General features: G+C 46.6%; 1 protein-coding gene across 6 annotated transcripts in view; it reads right to left on the bottom strand.

The window, feature by feature from the left end:
* ddx4 (DEAD (Asp-Glu-Ala-Asp) box polypeptide 4) overlaps positions 1-22,307 on the bottom strand; it is a 168,718-nt gene that overhangs the window by 54,068 nt on the left and 92,343 nt on the right. For all 6 annotated transcript variants that reach the window (XM_072497023.1, XM_072497022.1, XM_072497018.1 and 3 more), the window contains exons 4-7: positions 16,492-16,569; positions 5,495-5,614; positions 4,005-4,100; positions 1,644-1,709 (exon numbers count right to left, since the gene is read on the bottom strand). In XM_072497023.1, the coding sequence (XP_072353124.1) occupies positions 1,644-1,709; positions 4,005-4,100; positions 5,495-5,614; positions 16,492-16,569 (360 nt within the window). The remainder of the gene's footprint in view (positions 1-1,643; positions 1,710-4,004; positions 4,101-5,494; positions 5,615-16,491; positions 16,570-22,307) is intronic.

The raw sequence follows: 22,307 nt of genomic DNA on the forward strand, positions 1-22,307 counted from the left end.
AAGTTCAAATCGACCCTTCTCCTCTCCGCACCCTTCGAGACCCTTCTGCTGACCCTCTGCAACAGCCGCGAGAAATAGTAAGTCTTACTCCAACGCTCGCTACCAGATAGGCACTCCTGACTATCGACCTGTACCCGCTTTGAATCCCGCAGGCTCGGAACCCATACGAAAGGCCATTTGTTTCCCTGACTTGGTGGGCCATTTCCAAAGTTAAGTATTGGCCGGTTAGTTGTAGGAAGTAGCTTAGAAGTAGAATTAATGTATAAGTATTGATTGCTGTATATAATAAATGTGCGTTGATGTATCTCTTACTAAGCGGTGTGTTGGATTATTGATCATTACTCGGACTTGAACCACGTGGCGGTATCAGAAAGATACCTGGTGACTCAAGAGCAAAGGTGATAGAACAAGAGCAATTAAACTAAGGCTAAAACGAGAAAGTGGCAACGAAGCACAAATGCACATTAGGTGGGCCTAGGTAGGGTGTTCTTTCAAAGGGTTGGTGTTACTCGATGGCCAAATGGTTTCCTTCTGCACTGGGGATTCAATGGATTCACACCGGCATGTCAATATATTACCACAGGAAGTCAGCCATGTATATCTCAATTTCTCCCATCGTGAGGCAGTTCCTTCTGCAGTACAATTCCAGAGATGGTACAGCCCTTCAGGGAGCGTTGTTAGCACTGCTGCCTCGCAGCTCCAAGGACCAGGGTTCAATTCCAGACGGGTGACTGTCTATGGGGTCGGTGGAGTTTCCCAGTCTGCGCGTGTTTCCTCCGGCTGCTCTGGTTTCCTCCCTCAGTTCAAAGATGTGCAGGTTAGGTGGATTGGCCTCACTATGTCCCTTAGGTGTCCAAAAGGTCAGGTGCGGTTACTGGGTTATGGGGATAACGTGGAGGTGTGGGTTTAAGTACGGTGCTCTTTCCAAGAGCTGGTGCAGACTCGATGGACTGAATGGCCTCCTTCTGCACTGTAAATGCTATAGGAAAAGATTCAGTACCTTGCTCAAATGATCTTCACACAGGACTTGCTATTTAAGTCATACTACATTGCTGTTTTTGTTGGGCTGATCCTCATACGAACATAGGAATTAGCAGGCATGGGCTACTTGGCCCCTTGTGCCTGCTCAGCCATTCAATAAAGATCATGGCTCCAGCATTCCCAACTACCAGGTAACCTTTCACTCCCCCTTGCTTATCAAGAATCCACAGAGTTCTGCCATAAATTATCGAAGACTCTCCTTTTTCCAACATCAGACATTGCACCCATTCCAGCCTAAGAACAACAGCCAACATAGAATACTTCACTAATCTAGCAAAATCAGCCCAGAGCATGAGTAGTAAAGACTGACTCATGAAGGGAATGAGAGATGGGGGGGGAAAAGAGAGAAAGGAAAGAGAAAAAAGAAAAAAAAAAAGTTAGCCGGCAGGCCATCATGGTTCCAAATGCATTCATCCTGTTTAACAAACTCCTATCTAGGCTGACATGCTAATTACCTTTACAATCATGAAATAGGATATGAAATACTAGGATATGATTACCTTTACAATCATGAAATAGGAAATACTAGGATATGAAATACTATCCTATATGAAATACTAGGCCAAAAAGAGGGATGGTTGTAATAATGCGTAACATCTCACCTCTTGTCGCAAGTGCAGATCGAAAGCCTGCTCTTCCACGACTTAGACCAAATCCACTACTTTCACCTACCCAAAATAAAAATTATAATTCAAAACAGATGATTAATTTACAACACAATGTAACAAATCTAGGATATCCCAGGTTTGGGTCATGTGGATATCAAAAAGGAGGAGATATTGGTGGTCTTGCAAAACATTAATGTAGTAGAAAAGTCCCCAGGGAATGTAGTCGACAAGTCCCCAGGAAATTGCTGAGGCCTCGTGATAAATATTTGTATCCTCACTGGCTACAGGGGAGGTCCCAGAGGATCGGAGATCAGCCAATGTTGTTCCTTTGATTTAAGAAGGTAGCAAGGATAATACAGGTAATTACAGGCCAGTGAGTCTTTCGTCAGTGTTAGGGAAATTATTGAAGAGGATTTTTCGAAACAGGACTTACTTCCACTGGGAAATAAATGGACATATTAGTGAGAGGCAACATATGTTTTGTGATGGGGAGGTCGTGCCTCACTAACTTGATCGAGTTTTGAGGAAGTGACGAAGATGATTGAGGAGGGTAGGGCAGTGGATGGTGTCTGCATGGACTTCAGAAAGGCCTTTGACAAGGTCCTTCATGACAGACTGGTACAGAAGGTGAAGTTTCACGGGATCAGAGGGGAGCTGGCAAAATGGATACAGAACTGGCTCGGTCATAGAAGTCAGAGGGTAGCAATGGAAGGGTGCATTTCCGAATGGAGCACTGTGACTAGTGGCATTCCTCAGGGATCAGTGCTATAATTTTGAGGAAAGTGTAACTGGTTTGATTGGTAAGTTCGCAGATGGCATAAGGTTGGTGGAATTGCAGATAGCGATGAGGACTGTCAGAGGATACAGATCAGTTGGAGACTTGGGCGGAGAGATGGCAGATGGAGTTTAATCCGGACAAATGTGAGGAAATGCATTTTGGAAGGTCTAATAGAGATGGGAAATATACAGTAAATGGCAGAACCCTTAAGAGTATTGATAGACAGAGGGATTTGGGTGTACAGGTACACAGGTCACAGAAAGTGACAACGCAGGTGGAGATGGTGGTGCTTGCCTTCATCGGCCAGGGCATTGTTTAAAAATTGGCAAGTCATGTTGCAGCTTTATAGAACCTTAGTTAGGCCGCTCTTGGAATATAGTGTTCAATTCTGGTTGCCACACGGATGGAGGCTTTGGAGAGGGTTCAGAAAGGATTACCAGAATGTGGATAAACTCTGTTTGTTCTCACTGGAATGACTGAGTGTGAGGGGAAAACCTGATAAGAAGTCTACAAGATTGAGGGACATAGTCAGAAGTATTTTCCCCAGGATGGAAGAGTCAATTACTAGGGGGCATAGGTTTTAAGATGCGAGAGGCAGGTCTTTTTTAAAAATAAATATAAACTGTGTGGTGGGAGCCTGGAACTTGCTGCCAGAGGAGGTAGTGGAAACAGAGAAGATAGTGACTTTTTAAAAATAAATTTAGAGTACCCAATTCATTTTCTCCAATTAAGGGGCAATTTGCATGGCCTATCCACCTACCCTGTACATCTTTGTGTTGTGGGGGCAAAACCCATGCAAACACAGGGAGAATATGCAAATACTACACGGACAGTGACCCAGAGCTGCGATTGAACCTGGGACCCCGGCGCAGTGAGACAGCAGTGCTAACCACTGTGCTGCCCTCGGTAGTGACTTTTAAGGGAGGGGGAGGGGGGGGGGAAAACGGATTTTGACAAATACATGAATCGGATGGGAATAGAGGGATATGGTGCCTGGAATGGTAGGTGATTTTAGCTCAGACAGGCAGCATGGTCGGTGCAGGCTTGGAGGGCCGAAGGTCCTATTCCTGTGTTGTAATTTTCTTTGTTGCTAATGATCATCAGTATGGCTCATTGGAGGAGGTGTGCATCTCTCCGTTCTGCTATCCTGCATCATCAACGGTCCAGATTCAGGGAACCTGCACCTGTCCTTGCAAGGACTTGGCATTGGACAACAGAAGAACCTGCCCAATAGATGTAGATTTCTCAGCAGCTTGAACTGAAGATTCAAAACATAAGAGTTTGGCCATCAGACATCCACTTAACAAGGGCGGCATGGTGGCACAGTGGTTAGCACTGCTGCCTCACAGCACTGAGGTCCCAAGGTTCGATCCCGGTCCTGGGTCACTTTCCGTCTGGAGTTTGCACCGCCACAACCCACATTGTGCAGGGGGATTGACCATGTTAAATTGCCCCTTAATTAGGGAAAAAATTGGATACTCTAAATTTATAAAGAAAAAAAACATCCACTTAACCATAACAAAAATCTTTATTTCAGAATACTTACAACACAATTACAAAGTTTAAAATATCCTCACCGGATTGACCACCAAATCCTCCTCTTGCACCAAGGCCACCTCGGCCCACAGGGCTGCCTCTGCCAAAAGGAGCATCTCCACTTGCTTTCACAGCAACTTTTAAGAAAAAGAAAGTTTACATTTGGGAGATACGACTTCAAATTATTTATAAAACATGGCTCTTATATTGGATCTTAACATTTAGGAAAAGAAAACATTTGCAAAATATTCCAGTGACACAAGAGGCAGACAATTAAATATAAAATGATGATTTTGGAGAGAGAAAGTTTGGTAGGTGGAACAGCAGAGAGGTGGGGTAAAAAGGAAATGGAAGATGATGCAAATGAACAAGACACCCAAGGACCAAATGCAAGCAATGAAATATAAATGTGGGATAGAATCCAGAAAGAAACAGGTAAAACAGAGCACGGTTGATCCCTTGTATTTGAAGCCCAAAAGCAGCCATTTAGCCCAATTGGTCCAGGTGTTTCCAATGAACCTCCACCTGTACTTCATGGAACCTCATTAGCAGATCCTTTTATTCCATTCTCCCTCAAGCATAGTCTAATTGTCTCCATGCTACTCACCTCAACTGTTCCAAACAACTTTCTCTTCAATTCCCTACTGCATTTATTACAGATCATCTTGTATTTATGCCCTTAGTTCTGGTCTTGCACACAAGTGATGCACCTTTTCTATTGTCTACCTTACCAAAGCCTTCCATAATCCTGAAGACGTCTTATTATGTCACTCCTCAACCTTTTAGGTATAAATTCTCAGTCTCAACTAGATCATTCTAGTAAACCAGAGTACAGCACATGTTTAAGGAGTCTCGTGTCAAGCACGTAGGCCATGTAGCAAGCCCAGCAGAGCTGATAAGTGTGTGGTCAATGCTTTGATGGTCAGAGCGAGAACACAAGTGTTGCTGCACCAATCCTGCCAATGGATTTGCAAGATCTCGTGCAGGCAGTGCTGGTGGTACTTCTCTCAAGAGTCTTGAGATGCCTGATGTACGTAGTGCACGTCTCAGAAACATATGGAAGGGTGGCACAGCAGTTAGCACTTCTGCCTCACGGCACCGAGGACCCAGGTTCTAACCCGGCCCGGAGTCACTGTTCATGTGAAGTTCACACATTCTGTGTGTCTGTGTGCGTCTCACCCCCACATCCCAAAGATGTGCAGGTAGGTGGATTGACATCTAAAGTGCCCCTTAATTGGGGAAAAAAGAATTGGGTACTTTAAATTTTAAAAAAGAACCATATAGAAGGGTGGGTCTCACTACAGCTCTGTAGATCACAAATGGATTTTGATATGCAGTGCTGTGTGGTGGGGTTAGGTTGGTAGTGGACATTTTGTCTTAGAGCACCCATACTCTGATGCTCCTCAGTAAAAGATGTTGACGATGGCTTGAAGCTTGGCCTCTTCCACCCACCAAATTCTGTGACCCTGAAAAATGGGAAAGGATTCTGAAAGACTAGAAGTGAACAGATGTGCATTTCTCCAACTCTTACCATTTTGTGCATTAACTCTTGGAAATCCAGCACGATCACCTCTGCCGAACCCACATCTTCTTCCACCTCTGCTGTCGAAGTCATTTTCGTTTATAGTAACAGATTCTGCAAACCCTGCAACTGCATTATAGTGACATTAGACCGATTAAAATCCAGAGCAAAGCACTGTCCAATACTATCAAAATCCAAATCCAGCATTTTGTTTTATTCTGCCATCAAACAAAGACAGGAAAAATGTAACAGCCGTATCGGCCAGTTGGAGGTATCGGCCAGTTGGAAAGGTGGTAATTACTGCAAGATAAAACACAAAAAAAATCAAATTTCCTTAAAGCCATAAATTTTTCCGTTCCAGTCATCTATCAAATTACAACCATCTCACAACAAAAATACTCAGATTACCAATTGTAATATTGATTTCACAAATATTTCAAAACAGATGACCATACCAGAGCGTCATTTAAAAGGTACAAGTGAGTCATAGTTTACTTGTTTATTGGTGTATTTTAGCTTGGGATTCTAAATGGTCATCAATACGAAGCAGCAATAAAATGGCAGAATGCAGTCCAACATCCACATCTGCCAGAGCAATAAACCAACATGAAAGAAACTACAAGGTGCATTAATATGCAGCCAGCACCTAGCAGAGACAGATTTGCAAGACTAAAACACCAAATGATCAGTTCCAGTTTTACCGGCAGCGGAGCCAAACAAATCTAGAATTACTATCTACACTCCATTCATATCAACAATCACAGCCAAAGCAGAAACACCTTGCAACCCTTCACACATTCCTAGTAGCCAACTTCACAACCAAAAAGGGATGATCTCCTACCAAATTATTTGTTCCGAAACACCAAGTTTGCGCTGACACGGGGCAGCACGGTGGCGCTGTGGGTTAGCCCTGCTGCCTCACAGCGCAGAGGTCCCAGGTCGATCGGGGCTCTGGGTCACTGTCCGTGTGGAGTTTGCACATTCTCCTCGTGTTTGCGTGGGTTTCGCCCCCACAACCCAAAAGAAGATGTGCAGGGTAGGTGAATTGGCCATGCCAATTTGCCCCTTGGAAAGAATTAATTGGGTATTCTAAATAAAATTTAAAAAGTTTGCACGGACACTCCTGGGATTTCACCGAAGTGTCAGCACTTCACCTTCATGCCGTATCCCAGCAATTGTGAACAAGTCAAGGGTGATTGAGATCACAGCCAAACTCAATCCAGAGACATTTTTCAAGCAAGGTCACTTGATAACCATCAGCACCAAGGTTTCAATGGAGAATAGGCAATGGTATTTGGCCCCAGAAACTCAAGAAAACATAACAAGGCAAGAGAGGCCCTTGACAACCATGGAACCCTACACGGTGGGGTCCCAATGGTTTATTTTCTATGTGATTTCCTGTAAACCAATTTAAACTAACTTCAAAGTCTTGCATCTTTCTCTGCTTCAAACAGTTTTCATTGTCCCTTAATTGCAATAGAAAAGCACTCCCATGATGCAATTACACGGTGGAAAGGAATTTCACGTACTCTGCACAGAAAATTTATATGGGACTCATCACCAACTCCCCAGTAGAGGAAATTTACTCCCCACATGACTACTGAAGATTTATAGTTTTAACAAATCGTTCGTCTCCCTGTTCCAACTCTTCGGCTCCAGCGATATGAGGCCCATCAGCTCTGGTTTCTCCTCAAAACTTGGGCCTGGATTTTAACCACTGAGGACCTCAGTCATGGTGAAAATGGCAGACGCGCCCAGAAATCGGATATCCGGTCTCCGAACACGGCACTGCCTATTTTTGCAAAGGCAGGACTGGAGCAAGGCCAGGATTCATGCATGCACAGTTTAAAGTGTCAGCTGGTCATAAACCATCAGCTGCCTCCACTGATCCAGATAGGCCAGGAACGCAAAACCCGAAGTTAGATCAGATCTGAACTTTGTGGATTTGTTTAGATAGCCAGGGTACCCGTTTGAAGAGGCACGGTACCCCATTAGATATTGGCCTGGGACACATTCAGGAGACCAGATGCCCTGCATTTTTTTTTTTTTTTTTTTTTTTTAAGTGCATAATCCATTACTGTCAAGCTCACGGAAACAGCCAACAAACCCGTCAAATTCAGTGCCAAAAAACCAACTGTCAATATATTTTAAAAATCAGCTTTTTGAAACAAATGGCTAGAATGTTCAGAGAAAAATTGCTTGCTATGGGTGCAAGGCCATAGGTTGGCATGGAGTGGATACAGGCAAGGGGGGGCTGTATGTTTTGTTTTCCATTCAATCTTTCACTTGCCAGTGTACAGAGGAAGGCCTTCCCACCTCCACAGTCATTCAAGGGACAGAAAGCAGACATTAACCCACCCCACCCCCAGAAAGAAAATCCCAACTTCTGGGACTCTTTCCAGGTTGGGTTTGCAGAGTCAGGAATGGCCCCACTCTTGCCGTTATGCAAATCTGGGCCCAGCTAATCGCCCAACTCGGGACATCATTCTGGTTAATCTGCACTGAACAATCAGAATGGTCACAAGCACTGAAGGCAGCAGTCACTCAGCTTGTGGTGTCCATGTTGGCTCTCTGCAAGAGCAACCCTATTAGTGCCACATCGCTGTCCTTTTCCCAGAACCGTGCAAATTTGCTCTTCAGGTGCTCACAGTTCCCCTTATGCAACTCATGATTAAATCAGTCTCTACCACACTCTCAGGCACCATGATCCTGATACTGACTGAGCGATGCAAGAAGGTTCTTCCTCCTGTTCCTGTAGTTCTTTTCCAAATCACCTTAAAGTCTCACCCTTTCCCACCAAAAAAAACGGGAGAAGCAAGCAAGCAACATCAGGGGTGCCACCCAGCCTAGCACCCCCCCAGATCCATTTTCGTATTACCAGTGCTTTATGTACTCTTTTGTGTTGGGGAAAAAAATGGAAGAACACACAAGACTTGTATATAAAAGGTATACTGTAAATGTTTAGTGCCGCCTCGATGTATATACACTTCCCCAGTTTTCTTTACTCACTAGTTACGTGATTTTGCTAAATATATAGCGTTATGTATGTACTATCTTCTCACTTTGTTTTTCTCCTGTATTTTTTTCTTTTTCCTTTGTTTGTGTACACCTGTAAATATGCTAGGTTTGAAAACCCAATAAAAAACATTTATTGAAAAAGAGTCTTTCACCAATAGGAACAAGTTCTCTCCATTTATTCTGCTGGACACATCATTTTGAACACATCTATCAAATCTCCTCAACTCTTTCTCCAAAGAGAACCTGGGACCCTGGCTCTGTGAAGTGCTAACCATTGTGCTATCGTGCCACCCATTTGTAATCTATATCTCGATTGATAAAGGCAAGTGGCCCACATGCTTTTTGCACCACCCTATTAACCTGCCCTGGTCTGATCCTTGGACAAACACACCATGGTCTTTTTGTTCCTCAGAACTTCCCAGTGTCAGGCCATTCATTAACTACTTCCTTGTCAAATTTCTCCTTCCAAAGTGTATCGCCTCACGTTTCAGAGTCAAATTCCACCTGCCATTTTTCTTCTCATTTGACCATCCAATCTAGATCTTCCTGTAACCCAAGACACAACCATACGGTTTACCACCCGGCCAATCTTTGGATCATTTGCAAAGTTACTGATCCTACCTTGCACATAATTATCTCTATTGTTTATATAAATAACGAATAATCAGGGACCCAGCACAGATCCTTGTGGTAAGTCACTGGCTTCCGGTCACTTCAACAGCTGCCTCTGGTCTCCTAGAGTGGCACAGTGACAGTGGTAAGCACTGCTGCCTACGGCGCTGAGGACCCAGGTTCAATCCCAGGCCGTGTGGAGCATTTGGAAGGGTTATGTTTTTTTAATTTAGAGTACCCAATTTCTCTCCCCTCCACCCGCACCCCCCCCCCCCCCAATTAAGCGTAGTCAATCCACCTAACCTGCACATCTTTGGGTTGTGGGGGTGAAACCCACGCAGACACAGGGAGAATGTGAAATCTCCACACAGACAGTGCTCCGGGTCCTCAGCGCCATAGACAGCAGTGCTCAGCACTGCACTGCCCGCAGTGTTAATGTAAACCTACCTGTGACACCAATAAAGATTATTTCTTAAATACTGGAACCACATTAGCTATTCTCCAGTACCTCCTCAGTGGTTAGAGGGGAATTAAAAATTGGGGTCAGAGCCCCTGCAAATTCCTCCCTCGCCTCCCAAAGCAGCCTGGGACACAATCCATCTGGAACTGGAGGTTTGCCGGTCGAGACATCAAAACTCAAGGATCATGGACCTGCAGGAGGTAGGAACCCCACGGACTAGGTGGCTCAAATGGTGGGAAGGGATAGCTTCCCCAGTCCACCAGGAAACGGACAAGAGCATACCGGTCGCATCGCCTAAAACAGAGGAGCAGCCAAGGGCAATAATCAGCAAATTGGAGCACTTTGGCACGGCCCCTGCGGACGCGGGCAAGTCGTCTCGGAGAAAAGGACTAGAGAAGCGGCAGCAGGGATAGCGATGAAGAGCCCATAGGAAGAGACTAATGTTTACTTTCTACTTTTTGAATTGAACCACCATGTCGACCACATTGGGGGTCAGGATTGTACTGCCTCGTTCTGGGACAAGGGAGAAAGAGAGGAAGGTAGGAACGAGAGCAGCAGAGCGTAGAAGAAGCCGAGGCAACGGGCGACGAGGGGATGCATAACTAGCCCCAGGAGGGGGGCCACCACACTAGCAGGGTAGCTAGCACCAGGAAGCGTGGGAGAGATGGGCCGCAAGGGGGAAAGCAGAAAGAGGAGAAGGAAACACCAGAAGGTAAATATGGGTAAAGAAGGAATGAGGGCATTAGACTGGCTACAACTACAACAGACCACACATGGCAACTTGCAACAAAATGGCACTGCTAGCAACCACTTGAGGGTCCCTGAACAAAAAGGCAAACCCCGGAGTGCGGGGGCACATCCTCCAGGTAAGTAGTATTGATGCCACAAGAACGGGGGGGGGGGGGGGGGGGGGGGGGCGCATCATGATAGTCATCTGGAACGTCAGGGGACTTAACGGCCCAGTGAAAAGATCCAGAGTCCTTGCCCACCTGAAATGTATGAAAGCTGATGTAGCCTTCTTCCAAGAGACACACCCAAGAGAGAAGGACTGACTGCGGGTAAGGAAGGGTTGGGTGGGGCAGACCTACCATTCCTACGGGACGAGGGCTAGCCATATGGTTAAGAGGGCAGCTTTCACGGCGACGAGGACGGTTACAGACCCAGGGGGTCAGTATATCCTGGTCAGCGGTGTCCTGGACAGGGCATTGGTAGGCCTGGTGAACATGTACGCTCCCAACTGGGACATGTTAAAGAAAACCTGGGGGATATCCCCGACACACCATGGGGGAAACTTGGACCCACGGGCAGACAGGTCAAGAACCCGGCACATTCATGGAGCAGTGGACCCATGGCAGTTCACCCACCCAGGAGAGGAGTTCTCCTTCTCCCAGGTACACAATGTATATTCACGAATTGACTTCTTTGTAGTGGGGAAATTGGTGCTTCCAGGGCAAGCAAGAGTGGAATACTCCACGATTGCAATCTCAGACCACGCCCCACATTATGGGTGTGAGCTTGAAGATGAGCAATACCCAATGCTCCCCCATGGAGGTTGGACACCGCCCTCCTGGCAGACAAGGCTTTCTGCGAGAAAATCAGAGACCAAAGATGAATGTGCGACCAATAACCAGAATAGGGAGGTCTCACCCACCACGTTCAGGGAGCGCAGAAGGCTGTGATCAGGGGAGAAATTATCACTTATAAAAGCACGGAGAGATAGGGAAGAGAGAAGGTGGCTAGACAACAGCTAGTCGACTCCATACTGGAGATAGACTGACGATAATCTGGAGGCCCCGACCATAGAGCTCCTGGCGGAGAGGAAAAAGCTACAGATGGACTTGAACCAGCTCGCCACGAGGAAAGCAGTACACCAAATCTGCCAGGCACAGGGGACCCTGTATGAGACAAAGCTAGCTGCCTGCTGGCTCATCAGCTGAGAAAATAGCCCAGATTAGGGACAGCAAGGCAACTTGGTAGCAGAGACGGAAAAGGTCAACAAGTCATTAGAGACCTTCTACCGGGGGCTGTACACCTCAAGAGCCCCCAGCAGGCATTGGACTGGACATGCCAGTTGCGGGAGAGGATAGGAGACGCAGCCTGGAAGCACTGATGGAGTGATTTTTAGCTCCATGCAGGCGGGGAAGGCGCCGGGACCAGATGGCTTCCAGACAGACTTCTACAAAAGACTAATAAAAGGCATTTGCCCCGCACCTGCGGGAGATGTTGTCATGTGAGAGTGCCTTTAAGAATTGGATGTTTAAGCAATGTACCTTTAAGAAATGGAGCTGATCATATTACTGAAGTGATGTCAGAGGGTGGGGGGGGGGGAGCCGAGCTCACTTCTGCTTTTGGCTTCAGTTGGAGTGTCTGGGTGTTTTGCTGAGAGCTGCAGGAAGAAAAGCAAGGTGCTGGAGCTGAAGTCAACCAAGCTGATATCTCTGCCATCCAACAGAAAATATATATTAACTGTGACCTGGTGTATTATTGTTTTTGAGAAGGTGAAGTCTTTTGGATGTGTAAAGGAAAAGTTTGCAGGATTGGTAGTGTTGCATTACTTTCGGGGTTATCTTTGAAGTAAGGGGCGTTAAGAGATCCAATGTTTATTTAAAAGGTGAATTTCAGTTCATGGAATAAACATGGTTTTGTTTTAAAAACCACGTGTCCATAATTGTAATACTACACCTGGGGAACATGCCGTGTGCTTCAAAAGCAACAATCCATAGGGGGGGGGGGGGGGGTTTGGTTTAACTCCATGATACATTTTGAGGTTCTGAAAACACCTATCCCATAACAATGTTCATAGACTCACTGGTAAGGGGCACCCTGTCGCCCACGCCAGCACAAGCCTCAATCTCACGGATACCTAAAAAAGACGAGAATGCAGTTCCTACAGACCGATCGCGCTGCTAAAAGACGCGAAAATACTGGCCACGATCCTAGCCAAAAGTCTGTAGGGAAAAGTCCGGTCGTGGAACCAATTGCGAGAGCATTTCGGACTAACCAAAATGTCCGATAAGGGCCCCATCTGCAACAACCACATGTTCATGCCAGTGACTATGGATGCCACCTTCAAAAAGATGGAGACAGGACAGGGGGATCCTGATAGTTAGGGACTGCTACACTGACAATGCTCGACGAACGTTCCAGTTGACGGGGAGGGAGGAAATGAACTAAGTTACTTGCAGATCAAAATGTACAGAGGGAAACAAAGACGTACCCACGACCACCCCAACAATCACTGCTAGAGGACTTATTGCATGCGGACATCCTATGGAAAGGGAATTATGGCGACATGTATTGGTGAGTAGACGACTAAGATGAGCTAACACCCAACTGGACGAGGTAGAAGTGGGAGGAGGACTTGGGTTTGAAATAGGGTGGGAATTCCGGAGCAAACCACTGCACCAGGTCAACTTCACATGCGCAAAGCTACACAGAATGCAGCTAAAAGTGGTACACAGAGCACACTTAACCAGAACCCAAATGAGCAGGTTCTTCCCAGAGGTGGAAGACAAACGGCACCCAGTCTACTCAACCTCTCCTCGTAATCCAACCCCTTCAGCTCTGGGATTAACCTAGTGAATCTCCTCTGCACACCCTCCAGTGACAGTACATCCTTTCTCAGGTAAGGAGACCAATATTGAACACAATACTCCAGGTGTGGCCTCACTAACACCTTATACAACTGCAGCATAACCTCCCTAGTCTTAAACTCCATCCCTCTAGCAATGAAGGACAAAATTCCATTTGCCTTCTTAATCACCTGTAAACCAACTTTTTGCGACTCATGCACTAGCACACCCAGGTCTCTCTGCACAGCAGCATGTTTTAATATTTTATCATTTAAATAATAATCCGTTTTGCTGTTATTCCTACCAAAATGGATAACCTCACATTTGTCAACATTGTATTCCATCTGCCAGACCCTTGCCCATTCACTTAGCCTATCCAAATCCCTTTGCAGACTTCCAGTATCCTCTGCACTTTTTGCTTTACCACTTATCTTAGTGTCGTCTGCAAACTTGGACACATTGCACTTGGTCCCCAACTCCAAATCATCTATGTAAATTGTGAACAGTTGTGGGCCCAACACTGATCCCGGAGGGACACCACTAGCTACTGATTGCCAACCAGAGAAACACCCATTAATCCCCACTCTTTGCTTTCTATTAATTAACCAATCCTCTATCCATGCTACTACTTTCCCCTTAATGCCATGCATCTTTATCTTATGCAGCAACCTTGTGTGGCACCTTGTCAAAGGCTTTCTGGAAATCCAGATATACCACATCCATTGGCTCCCCGTTATCTACCGCACTGGTAATGTCCTCAAAAAATTCCACTAAATTAGTTAGGCACGACCTGCCCTTTATGAACCCATGCTGCATCTGCCCAATGGGACAATTTCCATCCAGATGCCTCGCTATTTCTTCCTTGATGATCGATTCCAGCATCTTCCCTACTACCGAAGTTAAGCTCACTGGCCTATAATTACCCGCTTTCTGCCTACCTTTTTTAAGCAATGGTGTCACGTTTGCTAATTTCCAATCCGCCGGGACAACCCCAGAGTCGAGTGAATTTTGGTAAATTATCACTAGTGCATTTGCAATTTCCCTAGCCATCTGGGATGCATTCCATCAGGGCCAGGAGACTTGTTTACCTTTAGCCCCATTAGCTTGCCCATCACTACCTCCTTGGTGATAACAATCCTCTCAAGGTCCTCACCGGTCAGAGCCTCATTTCCATCAGTCACTGGCATGTTATTTGTGTCTTCCACTGTGAAGACTGACCCAAAAAACCTGTTCAGTTCCTCAGCCATTTCCTCATCTCCCTTCTCATCCTCTAAAGGACCAATATTTACCTTAGCCACTCTTTTTTGTTTTATATATTTGTAGAAACTTTTACTATGTGTTTTTATATTCTGAGCAGGTTTACTCTCAATCTATCTTACTCTTCTTTATAGCTTTAGTAGCTTTCTGTTGCCCCCTAAAGATTTCCCAGTCCTCTAGTCTCCCACTAATCTTTCTTTCAATTTGATACTCTCGCTTATTTCCTTAGATATCCACGGTCGATTTTCCCTCTTTCTGCCGCCCTTCCTTTTTGTTGGTATAAACCTTTGCTGAGCACTGAAAAATCACTCGGAAGGTTCTCCACTGTTTCACCATAAAGTCTTTGCTCCCAGTCTAACTTAGCTAGTTCTTCTCTCATCCCATTGTAATCTCCTTTGTTGGAGCACAAAACACTAGTGCTTGATTTTACCTTCTCACCCTCCATCTGTATTTTAAATTCCACCATATTGTGATCGCTCCTTCCGAGAGGATCCCTAACTATGAGATCCTGAATCAATCCGGTCTCATTACACAGGACCAGATCGAGGACCGCTTGTTCCCTCGTAGGTTCCATTACATACTGTTCTAGGAAACTATTGCGGATACATTCTATCAACTCCTCCTTAAAGGCTGCCTTGACCGACCTGGTTAAACCAATCAACATGTAGATTAAAATCCCCCATGATAACTGCTGTACCATTTCTACATGCATCAGTTATTTCTTTGTTTATTGCCTGCCCCACCATAATGTTACTATTTGGTGGCCTATAGACAACTCCGATCAGTGACTTTTTCACCTTACTATTCCTGATTTCCACCCAAATGGATTCAACCTTATTCTCCATAGCACTGATGTCATCCCTTACTGTTGCCCGGATGTCATCCTTGAATAACAGAGCTACACCACCTCCCTTACCATCCACTCGGACCTTCCGAATAGTTTGATACCCCTGAATATTTAACTCCCAGTCGTGACCATCCTTTAACCATGTTTCAGTAATGGCCACTAAATCATAGTAATTCACGATGATTTGCGCCATCAACTAATTTACCTTATTCAGAATACTACGAGCATTCAGGTAAACTACACTTTATGTTGGCTTTTTTTTTTTAACCTCGGTTCTGAATCTTAACACCTCGATCAGTAACCTCTCCTAAGTTATATTTCCTCTTAACCTTTCTCCTAATTTTCCTTGTCGTTGAACCCATATCTTCATGTAACAACCTGCCGCGTCGCTTACCATTAATGTTTTCACTTCCCATTTTATTCCTTTTAGTATTCCTGGTCCAATTCACTGAGCTTCCCTCAGTCACTGTACCTTGTACTGTCGCCCTTTTTGACTTTTGACTGTGGCTTCTCTGCCTTACACTTTCCCCCTTACTGCCTTTTGTTTCTGTCCCTGTTTTACTACCTTCCAACTTCCTGCATCGGTTCCCATCCCCCTGCCACATTAGTTTGCAACTCTCCCCAACAGCTCTAGCAAACATCCCCCCTTAGGGGGGTGCAAATGATCAAGAGACAGTCTTTTCATGGCAGAGAGAACAGCAGTGCAGCTGCTTTGTCTGGATTCAGCGCCAACACTGAAAACTAAACCAAAAAGACACATGACACACCCAAGCTTTTCTCAAAGCAAAACTAAAAAGCAGAGCCAGAGCTCAGCTCCACCCACACTGACATCACTGCAGTAACATGAGCAGCCAAACATTTCTTAAAGAGACGTTCTCATGACAATACCACAAAAATCTCAATAAAAACATTATATTAAAAATACTTTCAAATTTACATGAGATATCAATCTCAAAGAACCCATGTTCATTCTTTGCTAAATAGCTGCAACAAAACAACCACTGGGGATTTGCAAAGTATTCGTGTCATTAAAGAATGCTATCTGAGAATTATTCTGTCACTGCTGCAGTACTTTTGGTAGCCAAAGTTAGACCAGTGTCAGGCACTAAAGACACCAAGTTATCCTGGTCACCAACAAAATCTGCTAGTTTTTATTTCATAGACAAAAAGCAAAATGTTGCAGCAAAATTCCCAAATTTAGAAGATCTAGAAATGAGAAGATCTAGAAATGAAAACTCACCTTGCCGTTTCCCAAATCCACCGCTTCTGCCAAATATACAGCTATCACTCGCATCAAAACCATTCCCATCGTCATATCCTTAAATTTTAAAAAGGAAAAAAAAAGGACATTAGTACTCCTTTCAAAAGTCAAAAACGCAAAAAGGCTGATTTTCAGTGGGGCAAATGCAGACACCGAGTGATGGATGATTTCTCCCAATTTAAAAAAGCACGAGAAATTTATTCACATTCAACTAACGGACAAACAATTGGGCACGGCACATGCAAGGCATTTCAAAATATTATCCTCAACTGCTCTGCACACATCCTGTCCTTGATGGCAAGACTGACATTTGAAGAAAGACTGGATCGACTGGGCTTGTACTAACCAGAGTTTAGAAGAATGAGAGGGGATCTCATAGAAACATATAAAATTCTGATGGGACTGGACAGGTTAGATGCGGGTGGGGACATCCAGAACTAGGGACCACAGCCCAAGAATAAAGGGAAAGCCATTCAGAGCAGAGATGAGGAAGAACTTCTCAGAGTTGTGAACTTGTGAAATTCTCTACCAGAGAAAGTGGTTAGGGACAGTTCTTTGGATATATTCAAGAGGGAGCTGGACGTGGCCCTTGCAGCTAAAGGGAGCAAGGGGTATGAAGAGAAAGGAGGAGTGGGATACTGAATTTGCATGATCATCCATGGTCATATTGAATGGTGGTGCAGGCTTGAAGGGCTGACTGGCCGACTCCTGCACCCACTTTGTATGTTTCTCAAGTCTGCACATCATTCCTTGATGTGGGCTTCGCTGGCCAGCCTTTATCGTCTATCCCCAATTGCCCGAGTGTTATGGGCCAGGGTTACTCTGGTACTCCAAAGTGTATCATGGAGTTACCAGACCCACAACTTTTAATAGATTGTGGTTTGGGGAGCACACGGCCCACTCTACAGGTGTGGTAGAGCAGATATGGAAACATGTTTGTTTGTTTTTTAAAGCAAAACAATGTGTATTCTATGAACTGAAGTTAACCTTTTTAAAACAGTGAACATCTTAGCAACCATTAATTCAAATACAACCCCCAAAGAATAGAACACTAAGTAATCCTTTAAGCTTTCCTTTTCACATCCATAAGACTTAAAATACTTTACCAGAAGCACATCAGGTTAAAGTCATTACTGTTATTAGTTTTAAATCACCAGGATCGATTTACAGTCTTTAGATTACAGAGAGAGATTCATACACCTTCTGGCTGTGACTGCAGCTATCCAACTCTGAAAACGAAACTAAAACACACCCTGCAGCAAACAGCCTAAAATAAAAGTAAAAAGTTGACAGAGGGCCCAGCTCCACCCACTCTGACATCACTGCAGTAATAAACACCCATTTCGTAAAGGTATTTTCACTACAGATATTTATATACACCCCCATTTTTATTTGTCTTTTTAACAAACAATTTTATTGAGGTATTTTTTGGCATTGTAAACAGTTAGATAACAGAAATGTGCAAACATCAATATAAAACCAATACTTCAATCAAACCATACTGCACATGCCCGCTCCTCTCCCCTAGACACTACCCGCCTATTTATCCCTCCTACTCGGCTCCAATCTCCCCACTCTTCCTCCCTCCCCCCCCCCCCCCCCAGCTGACGTTCACTCTCCCGTGAAGAAGTCGATGAATGGTTGCCACCTTCGGGCGAACCCCAGTACAGATCCCCTCAAGGCGAACTTAATTTCTTCCATACCCAGAAAACCGACATGTCCGAAAGCCATTGTTCGGTCTTCGGGGGTTTTGAGTCCCTCCATGCCAGCCGTATTCGCCGCCGGGCTATTGGGGAAGCAAAGGCCAGAACATCTGCCTCCTTCTCCCCCTGGACTCCTGGGTCTTGTGAAACCCCGAAAATTGCCACCCCTGAACTCATCACCACCCTTGTTTTCAGCACCCGGGACATGACCCCTGCAAATCCCTCCCAGTCCCTCCTCAGCTTAGGACATGCCCAAAACATGTGAACATGGTCGCTGGTCCTCCCGCGCATCTAGAGCACTTGTCCTCTACCCCAAAGAATTTGCTCATCGCGTGAACGACCTGAAATTGAATCAGGCCGAGCCGAGCACATGTTGCGGTTGAGTTTACCCTACTCAGTGCTTCCGCCCACAGCCCATCCTCCATCTCCCCGCCAAACTCCTCCTCCCATTTGAGTTTCAGTTCCTCCGTCTGGGACTCTTCCGCCTTCATGAGCACCTTGTAGATATCCGAGACTCTACCCTCTCCTCTTTCTCCTCTGGAGACCATTCTGTCCTGGATGCCTATTGGCGGGAGGCGTGGGAAGGATGAGACCTGTCTGCGTACAAAGTCCCACATCTCTAAGTACCTAAAGTCATGTCCCCTTACCAGCACAAATTTCTCCTCCAACACCTCAAACTCGCAAAGCTCCCCTCCAGGAACATATCGCCCACCCTCCCCACCGCCATGTTCGAAACCCTTCATCCATGTTCCCGGGGGTGAATCGATGGTTATCACATATTGGAGCCTAGACAGACGCACCCACCCCCCCTACATGCATCCTCCACTGGCCCCATATCCATAGGGCCACCCCCACTACCGGGCTGGTGGAGTACCCGGCCGGCGACAGCGGTAAGTGAGCAGTGACCAGGGCTGCCAAACTGGTGCCCCTGCACAAAGCCACCTCCACTCACTCCCAGATAGACCCCGTACCCACCATCCACTTCCTTATCATGGCTATGTTAGCCGCCCAGTAGTAGTTGATCAGACTCTGCAATGCCAGTCCCCCCCTCGCTGCGGCTCCTTTCAAGCATCGCCTTCTTCACCCGCAGGGATTTTCCACCCAGAGAAAGCGCATGATGATTTTGCCAGTCCTTTTGAAGAAGGACCGTGGGATAAAGATCGGGGAAGCACTGGAAGATGAACAGAAATCTAGGGAGGATTGTCATCTTTACAGTCTGCACCCTCCCCGCCAGTGTCAGCGGGAGTGCATCCCATCTCAGAAACTCCCTCTTCATTTGTTCCACCACCCTCGTCAAATTTAACTTATGTAACCTGCCCCAGTCTCGTGCCACCTTTATCCCCAAGTACCGGAAACTTTCCTCCACCAGCCTAAATGGCAGCTCCCAGTCTATTCTCCTGGCCCCTTGCCTGTACCACAAACATCTCACTTTTGGCCATATTTAATTTGTACCCTGAAAACCGGCCGAACTTCCTCAATGTTTCCAGTATATTTTCCATCCCGGCCAGTGGGTTCTACACGTACAGGAGCAGATCGTCCGCATAGAGAGATCCTGTGTTCTCTTTCCTTCTCTTTCCCCCCCCCGCAGTCATTCCCTGCCACCCCTTCGCAGCTCTCAACGCCATCGCCAACGGCTCTAAGGCCAGCGCGAACAGCAACGGGGAGATTGGGCACCCCCGTCTGGTCTGAAATAATCTTGACATTATCCTATTTGTCCTGACGCTAGCGTTTGGGGCCTGGTCCAATAGTCTGACCCAATTAACCAGTCCCTCCCCGAACCAAAACTGTCCAACCCCCCCCACCCCCCACCCCCCCTCTCTCTCTCCAGTCAGCCATAACCTTTCTTGGGCCCGCCTCTTGGCTGCCTCCACCCCCGACTTCCTTCAGATTCCCCAGTCAGCAAAATAGCTCTTTCTCTCTTTCCCTCCCCCCCCCCCCTCCCCCCCTCCAAGCAACATCCCCAATAACCCCACTCCTGCCATTCACTGGCTGTATTCTCCCCCCCCTTGACTAGCCAATCTGTTAGCCCGGTGACTCAATCGCTCTGGCACCCCCTTGTCTCACTTCCAGTTTCCCCGACCTCATCTCCCCACTCCCCAGCACACCATCCCCGACTCCGACCCACTGGAGCAGTCTCACTAAGATGGGAAAGATCAAACGAAGATGTAAACATCAAACAGCAACGCGAGGCTGCTCCAGGTACAATACAGTTCCAGCTGTGTACACAGGCAAAATCTGCCCACAAAAAATACACAAGGCACCTTTAAAGCAGTAACAGTAACAGTCGACCTGCAGTAGATCCATGGCGATTTCTTAGACCCAGGGCTAGGGAGTATTCCTTCTTCTCCCACGTCCATAAAGTGTACTCCCGGATAGATTTTTTTTGTTCTAGGAAGGTCGTTGATCTCTAGGGTGGAAGAAGCTGAATACTCAGCCATAGCGGTTTCGGATCATGCCCCACATCGGGTGGACCTGGAAGTAGGAGAGGACAGGGAGCAGAGAACACTCTGGCGATTAGATGTGGGACTGATGGCGGATGAGGGAGTGTGTGCAAGAGTGAGGGGGTGTATCGAGAGATACCTGGAGGTCAATGACGACGGCGAGGTCCCTGTGGGAGTGGTCTGGGAAGCACTAAAAGCGGTGGTCAGAGGAGAGCTGATTTCTATTGGGGCCCACAAAAGGAAAACAGAGGCCAAGGAAAGGGATAGATTACTGGGGGCGATTTTAAGGGTGGACAGGGAATTTGCAGAGACCCCGGAGGAGGAGCTGTACAGGGAGAGGAGACGACTCCAGACAGAGTTTGACCTTCTGACCACCAGAAAGGCGGAGGTACTGTGGAGGAAGGCAAAGGGGAGGAGGTATGAATATGGGGAAAAAGGCTAGTCGCCTGTTGGCGCACCAACTGCGAAAGAGGGCAGCAGCGAGGGAGATAGGAGGAATTAGGGATGAAAGGGGAGACACCGTGCGAAGGGCAGGAAAGATAAATGAGGTGTTCAAGACCTTTTATGAAGAACTGTATAGGTCTCAGCCCCCAGAGGGAGAGGAGGGGATGCGGCAGTTCCTGGACCAGTTGAGGTTCCCGAAAGTGGAGGAGCAGGCAGTGGCAGGCCTGGGGGCGCCGATTGAGGTGGACGAGGTTATTAAGGGACTGGGAAGCATGCAAGCAGGGAAGGCCCCGGGGCCAGACGGGTTCCCGGTGGAATTCTACAGAAAATATGTGGACTTGTTGGCCCCGTTGTTGGCAAGGACGTTCAATGAGGCCAGGGAAGGGGGGGGACACTACCCCCGACAATGTCGGAGGCGACGATATCGCTAATTTTGAAGAGGGACAAAGACCCGATGCAGTGTGGGTCCTATAGACCTATTTCACTATTGAACGTGGACGCCAAACTGCTAGCAAAGGTGCTGGCATCGAGGATAGAGGACTGTGTCCCAGGGGTGGTGCACGAAGACCAGACAGGGTTCGTAAAAGGGAGACAACTGAATGTTAACGTGCAACGACTATTAGGGGTGATGATGATGCCCTCAGTGGAGGGGGAGGCAGAGATAGTGGCGGCAATGTACGCAGAGAAGGCATTTGATAGGGTGGAGTGGGAGTATTTATGGGAAGTGTTAAGGAGGTTTGGGAACGGATTTATTCGCTGGGTTAGGCTACTTTATGGGGCACCAACGGCAAGCGTAGTTACAGGTCGACATAGATCGGAGTATTTCCGATTATATAGGGGAACAAGACAGGGATGCCCGCTGTCTCCATTGTTGTTTGCGCTGGCAATTGAACCTCTGGCCATGGCGCTGAGAGACTCCAGGAAATGGAGGGGTGACTAGAGGGGGGGGGGAAGAACAGAGTCTCGTTATACGCGGATGACCTACTGCTATACGTGTCGGACCCAGCGGGGGGGTGGGGGGGGATGATGATAGAGGTTATGCGAATCTTGAGGTTCGGGGAATTCTCGGGGTATAGGTTAAACATGGGGAAGAGTGAATTATGTGTGATACATCCAGGGGACCAGAGTAGAGAGATAGAAGGCTTACCGCTAAGGAAAGTGGAAAGAAACTTCCGATAAAGGGAATTCAGATCGCTAGGAGCTGGGG

Source organism: Scyliorhinus torazame, chromosome 3 (assembly GCF_047496885.1).
Source record: "Scyliorhinus torazame isolate Kashiwa2021f chromosome 3, sScyTor2.1, whole genome shotgun sequence".
Taxonomy (NCBI): domain Eukaryota; kingdom Metazoa; phylum Chordata; class Chondrichthyes; order Carcharhiniformes; family Scyliorhinidae; genus Scyliorhinus; species Scyliorhinus torazame.